The 13,112-nt window shown below is 33.0% G+C and overlaps 1 protein-coding gene across 1 annotated transcript in view; it reads left to right on the forward strand.

Annotated features, from left to right (window-relative positions):
- LOC132543122 (leucine-rich repeat-containing protein 49-like) overlaps positions 1-13,112 on the forward strand; it is an 82,782-nt gene that overhangs the window by 24,556 nt on the left and 45,114 nt on the right. Inside the window, exons 9-10 of the mRNA XM_060206584.1 lie at positions 171-314; positions 662-723. Of these exons, the coding sequence (XP_060062567.1) occupies positions 171-314; positions 662-723 (206 nt within the window). The remainder of the gene's footprint in view (positions 1-170; positions 315-661; positions 724-13,112) is intronic.

Below are 13,112 nucleotides of genomic sequence, written 5' to 3' on the forward strand. Positions count from 1 at the left end.
AAAACTTTGGTTTAGCACTATTTTTATGATGCTGTATGTCCAAAAGTGATTAAATAGTATGAATTTCACTTCAAATGTTCTAACGTCAATGTGTAAAAGGTACACTAGTAGGTCACTGTGACCTTTACTTTTAACCTATGACCTTTATTGCCAACCTTTGACCTTTGCAGATTGCTATGATTGAAAATCTCAGCCATCTGTCTGAGCTACGAGTACTGAACCTTGCTGGGAATCAGATTACCTTTGTGGACAATTTGGCGGGGCTGGACTCTTTAGCAGAACTTAATCTGCGTCGCAACAGGATCAGGACAGTGGTAAGTAAAATAGTCATTCATTTTGTTTATTTTGGTAAAAATTTTCTTTGATGTTGTAATTTTTGTTTGCCTGCTTATCAGGTTTCCTTTCTGTATCATTTGCGTTAATTTTGAGTTCTGTTGACTTTAATGACAATCTTGAGCCATTAATGGGCCAAATTTCGTTTTAGGAATTGTCAAGCATTTTTTTAAAATCAGAAAATTTTGCAGTTTGCTCTGGAAATTTTTCCTTCAAAACCTGTGTTAGTTTCTGGGATGTAGATGCTACAGAACTAGAAAACCAGCTCTAATCTGAAATCATTCTGCATCCTGTCTACTGTCTAATGTTGTGATGATTGTATTTCCAGGTGGATGTGGACAATCTACCCAGCCTCCAGCGACTCTTCCTCAGCTTCAATGATATCTCAAGGTAAAATTTCTACACTCTGAATGTCTGATGTACTGTCTTCTGTTCTACTCCTTACACTGTAGAGTTACTTCCCTTTACAGTGACATGCTGACAAAAGTGTGGAAATTTCACTAATGTGGTACTTTTCCTTTGTATTCATTCCTGAACTAAATTAATCATTCAGATCTGACCAAGATATGGAATATGAAATCTCGGACACATCAATACAAGGAAATTAATCTCCAATATCAATGACATTAAAAAACTGAAATTGGAGCAGTCATTTTTTAGCACATTATTTCCAGAGTGAAAAGAGCTAAAATAACATTACTGCTAAAATTTGTATATCTTCAGTATGATCCATAATCTCAGACACTATCCTGTGACTTGATCATTCTATCAGATCTGTCAGTGACAAAAAGAACTTATCTGATCTTCAGTAATTACGCTTTCCTTGTGTTGACAAAGATATATCCTTTTAAATCTCATCAGGTCAGTTTCCCCGTGACTGGATCGACCTATCAGTACCAGACCATTTAGTTACAAAACTTTCCCAGTAATTACCAATATCATGCTGTTAAAAATGAAAATTGTTTAATCCCTAGTATGTAAGTTTTTTTTATATCTTTGAATTATCATCTTGACTGACATCTAAAACCCTTTACTTTGATACAGTGAGACAGAGATATTTTAAAGTTTTTTGAAGTATCATTTTTCCTACTGGTTGTCTTTTCTTTGTTTTGTATGTAGTTTATGATATGATACTACTAATGAAGAAGGTTTGTACATGTATTCCTTTGTCAGTGCATCAGCCCTGTTTAGGGCTAACCTTCCATACTGTTTTACTTCAATTTTCCAATTGTGATGAAGTACAGTTGTGGGATTGCACAAACTTACACGATGTGTGATGTGTGCACAATGTCTGCACGATAGGTAAATTGGACAAACTAAGCTATCGCACATCTGCACACGTTGTGCGGTTCTATCACACAAATGTGAGATTCTGTTGTGGTTGATATAAATTTAGAAATAATCGTGGGATAGGGATTATTAATTTTCTAAATATATAAGAGTACAAATATATTGCCTAATTAAGCCATTAATACATAGGTTGGACCCTAGAAGGTACACACTGAATATTTAAATACACTTGTAGTTTTAAGTGTTTTGTTTACAAAGAGCCACACGTGACCAGCCTTAGTGTACGGACACACATTATATATACATTATATATATAAACACACACGGACACACATTATATATACATTATATATATAAACACACACAGACACACATTATATACACATTATATATATAAACACACACAGACACACATTATATATACATTATATATATAAACATACACGGACACACATTATATATACATTATATATATATAAACATTAAATGGACATCTCTTTATGTTGCAGCAATAAATCATTTTTTGCTTTTAACATCAATTCACTTTCATTACTTCTGTATTATTCTCATTTTTTTTATTCATTTTGCAAACAAAAAATATACGGCACGGATCTGGACCTGTCATGTAAATACAGGTAAATTTTGTTGCCCGAGGCACCACTAGTTGCCATTTTCTAAGGTGTGAAACTATTTATAATAAGACTAATTAATGCCGGTCCAATGTTATTTCAAAAACTGTCAAACTAAAAATGACTTTCATAATCACTGATCGATTTTAATGTTCGTGTCATTGCTATTTAGTAATTACTTCACAAAATTTCAACTTTATTTTCAATCCGTATTATTTAGCCAACCATTTTTACATACCGCGATCCTATTGCACAGCTGTGCGTATGATACTGTATTGAGCCTGTGTGCACACAACTGTGTGCGTGATGTATGGACAATGTGTGCCCAAAGTTCTTGGTGTGTTGTGCTTTACCACAACTGTACCATAATAAGGACAGAATCATATTAAAAATCATATACCGCTATATACTAATTATGTGAGTACTTCTTGAGGTGGCAGAGTATCACATACCAACAATAAGGAGTCATGTGACTATAATGAAATGTTAACTTAGTGTCGCTAGTTTGATAAACTGCTGACTGGGATCTGCTGAGGATATCACTCACACGTGATTTAAAAAGTCAGGAATGTAGGATACAGCAAATTACAAATATTATGTATTGCACAGACAGCTAAATATATTTTTGAAAGTTTGTGAAATTATTTTTAAATGTTTTGCATCCAAAATAAAATGGAAGATCTCTAAGATATTCTATGCATCTGACCAATATTATTTAGAGCTGGTAGCTGAGGACAACATACTGGTTTGCTGCACAATGACAACAGGATTTATTCCACTTGTTTGGAACAGATTATTTTGCCTAATTTAGGCAAGAAAATTGGTGAATTAAGAAGGAAATTTTCTGCAAATTTTTTGGAATTGAAATAATTTCAGTTAGCAATGGTTCAAGTATTGCTCAAGTAAAACCATAAACACTACAGCGTATTAGGGTTGTGAATGTAGTTGTTGAGGGGGATAAGTACTCTTGTGTCATTTGAGCTATTGACAGGGACATGTCTGGTATATCAATACCCAACATATGACTATTATTATATCAGGTGTTAATTACAACTGTCAATATTTGTGATTACCTTCGATCGTGTCGAATGAAAGACAACAAATACACAGTATGTAAGGTATACCACCAGAAAAAATTGATCTGAACGAGTCACAAAGACTTTCTCCTGATATAGACTCATTAAGTATGCAGGAAAAGTGTTTCAAAGACTAGAGCTAACATTGACTCTGTATGTATTCAAACAAGTGGGTGATGATTACTGGTAATTTATTGGTGTGCTTTGTTAAGTGTTTTGCATAAGACAGTCAGTAGTTCATTACTGTGAGATGTAAACCTACAGTAGTGTTTACACAGGCTTATTGGCCTAATTAGTATACCATAACTTTTCGGCAATAAGCCCATGTCTTGAACCAAACAGACTTATACACATTACAATTTAATTACAAGCTAATTCATTGTCTTGTAATAAGCATTCCCCTGGATTTGGCTAAGAATCTGTTTATATTTGGTCCAGTGGTCTGGTCTTAATGCAGAATAAATGAAGTATTGTGTTTTTGATTGGTCCAAGAACTGCATGGCAGACTTGATTGGTCCAATTATCACTGGATAGGGTCATTTGACATCAGCTGGGAAAATTTAAATCTCAAACCACCCACAAAATAATCCTAGTCTGTAGTTTGAATTAAGATGTCCGACATAAAATTTAATCAAGATAACCCTAAACTGTTCTTACTCATGAAAATAAATATGTTGAACACCTTAGATGTGTGTTTTCCTCTGTTGTTCTTCTATATTAGATATAAAGTTGAATAATTATCTCAATTTCTAGTTGATTAAGAAAAAGCTAAATAAAATTAGCAATTTTTGTTGAGAGTGTGGTAGGATCATTTCTGAAGTGTTCTTATAGTACAACTCCTTTCCTGCTACAATGGAAACCACTTAATACCATTTGTCAGGGGGAAATGTTATAGTAAGACATTAACAGTTGATGCATTTTTTTTAGACATCTAAACCCAAAATTTAACTGTCTGCCAAACCGACTTGTTTCTTACAGAAATTCTTTGAAGACCAAAATTTGTATTTTGCTTTGTTTTCCCTTAGTAATCATTACAAATCACATATTTGCCATGCCATCAAAATTTACACCTTTTTATTATATTTCACAAGATCTGTAAAACAAGTGATATCACTTTTGCACAGAAAAGCCACAAGATTTAGAGCAGGGGATCTGAGGTACCCATGGTAGGGCCTAACCATCTGATAAAGCAATTGGACCTAGTCAGGTTGCTTTGGTGAAAGACTGAAGATAACTCACATATTTTCTTTTTTTGCTTTTGTAATATGCATATCAAATCAGAATATGTTATGCTGTTGCATGTTCTGAGTTTCATTAGACCAGTGGTATATATTGTACCTGATACTGAAGACTACTAGATATCACACTAAATTGTATACAATGTGGATCGATACAGTTGATTCTCACTCAGTTTTCGATTCATTACCTTAATGGTAAGGTATTTACCTGACAATAAGCCCAGGATCAGGTTTGGGGTCAGAGGTCATGTCTTTCGCAAGGTGCTTATTTCGAGATTGATCAGTACCAGAAATAAGATCTTTTAAAAGAAAATCAAAATTGAGTCACAAATCCTGGAAGTTTACCAGATGGTCAGGGATTTTTCAAGAGGTTCTGTGATGCCAAAGATGGCCCCCTTTTTTGATTATAAGGCTAAATTGCAAAATTATATACTTTACTCTATAAAATTTCCTTCCCAGAACGAAATAAAAAGGCTCTTTCCCAAATGAGAGGGGAAAAAACCCTGGTGGTATTATGTATGTTTATAGTTTAGATGGGTTAATTCATGAAAATATCGGAGATTCAATTTTTTTATGAAACATTTGGTGTGAGTGTGATAATACAGGTACCATTGGTAACAAATAAATATGCATATTTCTCATCTTTTGTCAAATTTAAACTCATTTCTGGTACAACAAAATAATTGTGATGTAAATTGTCAAAGCCTTTTGTGAGTGATGTCCAACAAAGTACTTTTAGATATTGACAAATTCATTTATTATGTATAATCGTGATCATAAAAGAAAAATTGTCTTTTATATTATAAAATGTGTAAAAAAGAGGATATTGATTCCGTAAATGATAAATTCATTAATTGCTGAAGTTCTGTGCTCTCCTGTATAGCTGAATAAAAGACTGACTGTAAACATGTTAATGCATGAGTTTTCTGATCAATTCATCATGCGACATGGAGAAGAGATATGAGGGAGAAAAAATACCATGCATTAAAAGAAAAGCAAAGTTGTGTTTAAAATACCAATAAAAGATCAATTAAAATGACAAAAGAGTTATGATATAGAAAAAATATATTTTCATAAAAATAATTTGAAAAGAAATTATAGATATTTTCATTTACAGAATTTATTTAATACAGATGTTAGAAATAGATTAATATTTTTAAATCTTTGCTGTTTGAGCCTTTGTAAGACTTGTTTACATTGTAAAGGATATTATGGGATGCCTGTTTTTAATTTTGCTTGTGACTGTTACCAGCTGTGTAATAAGCCCTATATTTTCATCATTGTGTCATTTTCTGACACATATTTGTTGTTATGACTTGTCAACAATGTATATGAGTTGTCGGAATTGACTTTTATTCAGCCGTATATTTATGTACACTTTGAATTGTATGGGATTAGAATCTTGAAGATTATAAGTACATAATTTCAAAAGTAATTGTAATGACTAAAATAGAATTACATTTAAGAAAAGGTAACTGTTTAGGTATATCTTAGGTACACAGCTGTAATAGGTATTATATATATGTTATAGGCAGTGAAAGGCAGGTACGATGTATATATGTGTATATATATATGTAATTTGTGGGTATATCTATATATTAGGGAGTTTGGTTGGCTTTATGTCTACCTGAGTATATTAAAAGGCTGTGTAGACACAGATAGTGTTACAGAATACTGAAGTCCTGTGCCATGTGATAAGGGCTAACATCAAATTGATCCCAGCTGATTGTCATCGGATGAAAAACACACAGGAGACTTAGACATCAAACAAGCACACTAATGATCTAGATGGTGTGAATAGCTTGAAGGATTTTTAAGAAAATCTATACCTCTAAGATGTTTGTAATCAATGATGTTGGATTGAACAAGAATTGTTCTAGTATCGATTACCTTGTGCATGATCAGTGTTTAGAAAATGGATTATGTCTGACAGAACATTTAGGCATGTGTAAAACATCTTGTTGACGATGATGGAGCACTTTTAGTTAAGATCAAAGGCAATTTATTCTATCACAAAAGGAAAAGTAGGGTTTTCTCACCATGGAGTTTTTGTCTTGATAATGGAAACATCAGTGCTTGTGAGCTTAGATGATGTCATTAATTCAGCACAAACCATACTTTAGGAGATTTTTATGATTATAATTCATATGATGGTCTGTGATACATGAAACAGACCCAAGATGTTCAGGAATAGGTCTGGACTGCATCTGTCCAGGTCATCCTCAAAGGTGTGGTCAGCTCGGACAGTCAGCAGACAAGAAAAAGTAGTTCCATGTGCCAGGTGAGTTATGTTAGTGACTTATTGCTGCACTACACAATAATCAGTCATTATGAAATGTTTACGGAGGCGTTGTCTTTATCTGACGTTTCTAATTAAGATCTGAAAGCTTTAGAGCATTTGTAAAATAAATAAAGAGCATTTTATATTACTTTAACCAAATTCTCACCCTAGATATCAATTTTCTTCCGCTCATTTTTTTTGAAAAAATGAAAAAGATATCAACAGAATCAGTAAAGATAAGAGTTTAGACTTTTATACCCAGTAATAGTAAACGTATCAGTCAGCTGTATAGAGTCATGTAAGATCTATCACTGTTTTGTATTACAGGATTAAAAGAAATAATTTAAAAATTCTTTCAGTAGAAATGTCATAGTTTTGAAAGTAAACTTATACTAAGTATTGTCTTTGTCTGACAATGGTGTTACATGGAAAGATAACATCAGAATTATCAGTCTGACAATGGTGTTACAAAGGGAGATAATATCAGAACCATCTGTCTGACAATGGTGTTACAAGGGGAGATTATATCAGAACCATTTGTCTGACAATGGTGTTACAAGGGGAGATTATATCAGAACCATTTGTCTGACAGTGGTGTTACAAAGGGAGATAATATCAGAACCATCTGTCTGACAATGGTGTTACAAAGGGAGATAATATCAGAACCATCTGTCTGACAATGGTGTTACATGGAAAGTTAATATCAGAACCATCTGTCTGACAATGGTGTTACAAAGGGAGATAATATCAGAACCATTTGTCTGACAGTGGCATTAAATGGGGAGATTATATCAGAACCATCTGTCTGACAATGGTGTTACAAAGGGAGATAATATCAGAACCATCTGTCTGACAATGGTGTTACAAAGGGAGATAATATCAGAACCATCTGTCTGACATTGGTGTTACATGGAAAGATAATATCAGAACCATGTATCTGACAATGGTGTTACACAGGGAAAATTATCAGACCAATTTGTCTGACAAAGATGTTACATGGGGAGATGATATCAGAACCATCTGTTTGATTATGGTGTCAGAAATAAACTTGTATTTTCCTGTTTTTCCTTCAATACATGTATATAAACCCACCTATAAATATGAACATCAATTATTTTAATGTCCATAACATTACATCGATCGATCCCTCTGACCCAAAGGATTTAGTTGCCTGGGTTTATCAGAGGATATTGTTGTCTGTCAGAAGGAGGGATAAATGTCTGTTGTAACAGAGTGGGATATGATAAACTACACAAGCAACCTTATGATATTTATCTGTTAAAAATAGGCCTTTACAAACATGGCAGTATTACAACCTAAGCCATAGGGCTGGGAAAAAAATTGATTATCATCTAGTGAAGACATGTTTGCATTCAGTTTTTCAGGTGAGAACGGTGAATTAAATCTAAGAACATCTTTCTGAAATTTTTCTGTTGGGAGACTTGGTCATTGATAGAATCTTGACATTATTTTGCAAAAAATTATCTATTTATTCATGAATAATCTGTGTGAAAAGAGGGATTTAGAATAACAGCACATACCCCATTCACCACTGATACTGAGGGGACAAAATGTTTGTATCTATATATATACACTCAATTTCAATTATCTCAGGTACTTTTTCACTTATAACAGCTAAATTTAATATGTTAAGGAATTCAGACATACATGTGTCCCAGTATGGACAGAGTTTTGGCCCTTTGTTCATACTGAAGTTGTACTGGAGGTGGTGGCTTACATGATGTGTTAAGGTGATACAACTTTATAAATAAAGACACTTTTTTAACTGTTTATTTTACTGACATTAACAGCAGTTGTATTTAAAAAGTAAAATTTTAAGTGGCAAATTATTTTTCATTGTATTTTGATAAATCATGAAAAACTCTCTGAGCTACAGGTGTAAATATTGAACCCCAAGGTAATGTTTTAATGTTACAGGGAAATATTACTGAAACTATGACCCAGTGTGACAGGGAAATATTACTGAAACTATGACCCAGTGTCACAGGGGAAATAATACTGAAACTATGACTCAATGTCACAGGGAAATATTACTGAAAATGTAACCCAGTGTCACAGGAATATATTACTGAAACTATGACCCAGTGTCACAGGGAAATATTACTGAAACTATGACCCAGTGTCACAGGAAAATGTTACTGAAACTATGACCCAGTGTCACAGGAAAATATTACTGAAACTATGACCCAGTGTCACAGTGAAATATTACTGAAACTATGACCCAGTGTCACAGGGAAATAATACTGAAAATGTAACCCAGTGTGACAGGAAAATATTACTGAAACTATGACCCAGTGTCACAGGAAATATTACTGAAACTATGACCCAGTGTCACAGGGAAATATTACTGAAAATGTAACCCAGTGTGACAGGAAAATATTACTGAAACCATGACCCCTTGTCACAGGGAAATATTACTGAAACCATGACCCCTTGTCACAGGGAAATATTACTGAAACTATGACCCAGTGTCACAGGGAAATATTACTGAAACTATGACCCAGTGTGACAGGGAAATATTACTGAAACTATGACCCAGTGTCACAGGGAAATATTACTGAAACTATGACCCAGTGTCACAGGGAAATATTACTGAAACTATGACCCAGTGTCACAGGGAAATATTACTGAAACTATGACCCAGTGTCACATTGGAAATAATACTGAAACTATTACCCAGTGTGACAGGGAAATATTACTGAAACTATGACCCAGTGTCACAGGGAAATAATACTGAAAATGTAACCCAGTAAAGTATGTTTATCTCACAAATTGTTGATTTAGTACGATAACATTTTGTGTAAAAAATAATTAATAAGTCACGTCTTGATGACATTTCTGTCATGAATGTGTTGATAGTGAAAATCATACTGTCCTTATCAAAATAAGTCTGTCTTATAGGGAAATTAATTGAAGATTTTTCACATATTATCTTCGTTATATATGATGAATAGAATCTCACACTCAATATATCATTTAACAAACTTGTTCTATAATCTAATAAACTACTTGCCCAAAGGCTTGTGACATAACAAATTATTCAACTTGTTAAGTAAATTTTGTAATACATCAATACTCAGGTAAAATCCTTCATTTGTAAGGCCATCTTTACGACATTGTAATTACATTGTATACAGGGTATAACTGTGCACAGGTAACACTAACAGTATTGTGTCAACCATGTCGTACAAGAAATCCATTAAGTGCCAAAGTTTTCATTCATTTCAAGCCGTGTATTTCCAAACAAATCCTTACTGATTCCAATACATTTTTGTACTTCAATAGGTCTCACTTTCATTAACGTTGAAAGACTCCTTTTTATTTGAATAGTACAAGTTTTATATCTCAAAAAATTTCCTTGGTTCAGTAATTTTTTACATTACATATATCTGACAGAGATTTCTTTTTTTTTTTTGTTATCTGGTCGAAATGAAATTTTTAACACTGCTGACATTCAGTTACATATACAGTCCTGAAATTTTCACATGGAAAGTAATAAAGTAATAAAAAAAGTAGAAGAAACAGTTTCGACTCTCACGGCACCTTTTTTATGAGTTGATAGTGCTTGTTTGTCCGTAAATTTAACATTTGAGAACATTAAGTTCTGTGAAATGGACTAATGCCAGTAAACAGCTTGATCAACGAAGGCTATGTGATTATTAACACTGACTTACTTTGCTGTGAGGCTGTTATTTATGAAGTGATGGTTCACAGTGGTATGAATGCCATTTATCAAATAAATTTGTTTTATCTGTCTCTTATATAATAATTTCATTCACTGTGAAGTACAGGTATTGTTTTGTAATATTATTACATATAACATGGTAAGGTAGATAGTCCCCAGAACTTACTGTATAAACTGATCTCCAATTAAAAAGTGTTCGAAATTTATTAAAATTTTTCTGACTTGGTGCTACCTGTTAATTTTTTTTTCTGATAAAGAAACATATCTTTATGATCATTTCCTTTCCGTCTCCCCCTCCCTCCCCTACTCTTGAAAAAAAGAAAATCATTGTCACTAAGTGGATTTGATTCCTAAAATTTGGGATGATAAAATTAGTTGTATCAACTACTTTATGCATTCCTTGTACTTATTTGTAACATTATCGTTTTCCTGCAGTATTTTTTAGATCACCTGAGACAAAGTCAATGATATTTTACAAAAATCTTTCATGGTTAAAAAACTGAAAAATTGTGAATTACCCTGTATATGGTCCCCAATCGTAAGTGGCCTGAGGGGCGGGGCCAAAAATGGTCCAATTGATTGAAACTTTAAAAATCTTCTCACATTCCATGGTATGGTAGAATCATATACTCTCCATGAATGGAAAGACCTTCAGATGCTTTACAGAAAATGTAAATTTTATGATCCCAGGGTCTCACATTTCCCCCAGGGGAAAAGGTAAAATTTACTATATTTTGAGCAAAATTTGTTTAATTTCTTTCAAAAATAGTTCAAACTTCATTAGATTTTTTTATTTGTAAAAGGTGACAGTTGATGAGATGCACATATTGACTGACCCCCAGGGGCTGATGGGCAGGGCAAGAAATGTGTCAAATTGACTGAAATTTCAAATATTTTTTACTGTTCTTGGATGGAAGATTTTATATAGGAAAATTCAATTTTTGAGTGTAATTTCTTTTAATTCGAACTTGGTTAGAAATCTTAGCATGGAACAGCAGTTAATGTATGCACGACTTACATTGGCATGGTGTGTACAATATAGTTAAAGTTATCTTACTTATATTTAACAAAATCATTTCTATTATATGTTACAAGAAGCATTGTAACTAAGTTGACCATTAAGATCCTTGGGCCTCTTGCTTTATATAATTTCAATTTTATTTTTTTTTAATTCTTAAAATGATATTTGTAGACTTAACAGTTAATTTGGTTCAATGAACATTGTATGATGCATGTTTCCATTGATATTTTATAACATTTAAATGGCAGTATATTGTAGAGAAGTGTAGGGACTGACACTACCCTTAGTGTGAGAGTATATAACTGTATTATATATCAGAATGAATGTCATTAACAGTCAGGGAATCCTATTAAGAACATAAATTATCTACACTGACTTTGTACTCTAGTCTCATTTTACCACTATAATACCTTTTTATTTAATCCTGAATAGACTTAAAGTTTAATTGATTAAAGTGGTGGAGAAATTGATCACATTTGCTGTTAATTTCAACCTTGACTGAGCAGCTGAGGCATTCAGTCTGGACTGAAAATTTAAGATCCTTAAGTTTTTAATTAATCCATTCGAACATGGATACCTATGTATGAGTAACAATAAAAAATGTGTTCTAGGTTTACATGTTGATATAAAGGATTAACTTTCATGTGTCTGTATGTGGTCACTTTCTAACTAATATGGGATTAATTGATATAAAAACGACATTCCTGACTAATTCATTCTTGAATGTATTCACAGATATATCCAGTGATTCGTGGTTTATCAAGTAGAGTCTGGTATATATTTAACTATAGTGCCCCTTTTCTCCGGTGTAATATACTATGAATATTGCTTTTGCTAACTGGTTCAAATTTCAGTGCTTTAACCAAAAGCCTGAAACAAACAGGATGTATTCTGGAACGGAATCCCAGGCCGTCTTTTTCTTCTGATTTCATTTTTTACTGGCACTCTGTATAAACCTGCAAAGGTAAAACATACATCTTCATGAGATTAACAATCTATGCAATTTTTTTAATGTATTTAATGAGTTTCAATCATATTTCATGTAAGTCAGTTGAAGAAAAATTCTCAAAATCGAAGTTGAGTACACATGTATATTGAAGTCTATCTGCTAGGTTACATAAGGCACATAATCGTATATACAAAGCCCTCTACAATAGTTTAATAGCTTGTAAGACGAGTCTGTGCCAACGCAAAAAACTCAAAGTCAGGCAATGAACTACTCATTGCTAGGATAATCAAATAGCGTTTGTAAGTACTATAACTGTAGACTTTTATGGACATGTTGCCAGACATGGGCGTAGTTCCCAATAACTAATGTAATATGGACAAACTGTAACCTAAAATAACAACAGAGTATGGAGAGAACTCCAATAACCAGGTTTCCTAGCAATATAATATCCAGCATTGCTTTGAAAAAAAAACAGAAGGCAACAATGGAATATACATTCCTTACAAGACCTGGCTTTAGGAACAGCTACTCTTTAACTTTAAAAAATCCTCCATTAAGTGTGTAAAAATTGTATATGTTTTCCTGAGAA

The sequence above is a fragment of the Ylistrum balloti genome, unplaced genomic scaffold (genome assembly GCF_031769215.1).
Source record: "Ylistrum balloti isolate Yb309-2 unplaced genomic scaffold, AGI_CSIRO_Ybal_v1 Utg369740, whole genome shotgun sequence".
In the NCBI taxonomy this organism is placed as follows: domain Eukaryota; kingdom Metazoa; phylum Mollusca; class Bivalvia; order Pectinida; family Pectinidae; genus Ylistrum; species Ylistrum balloti.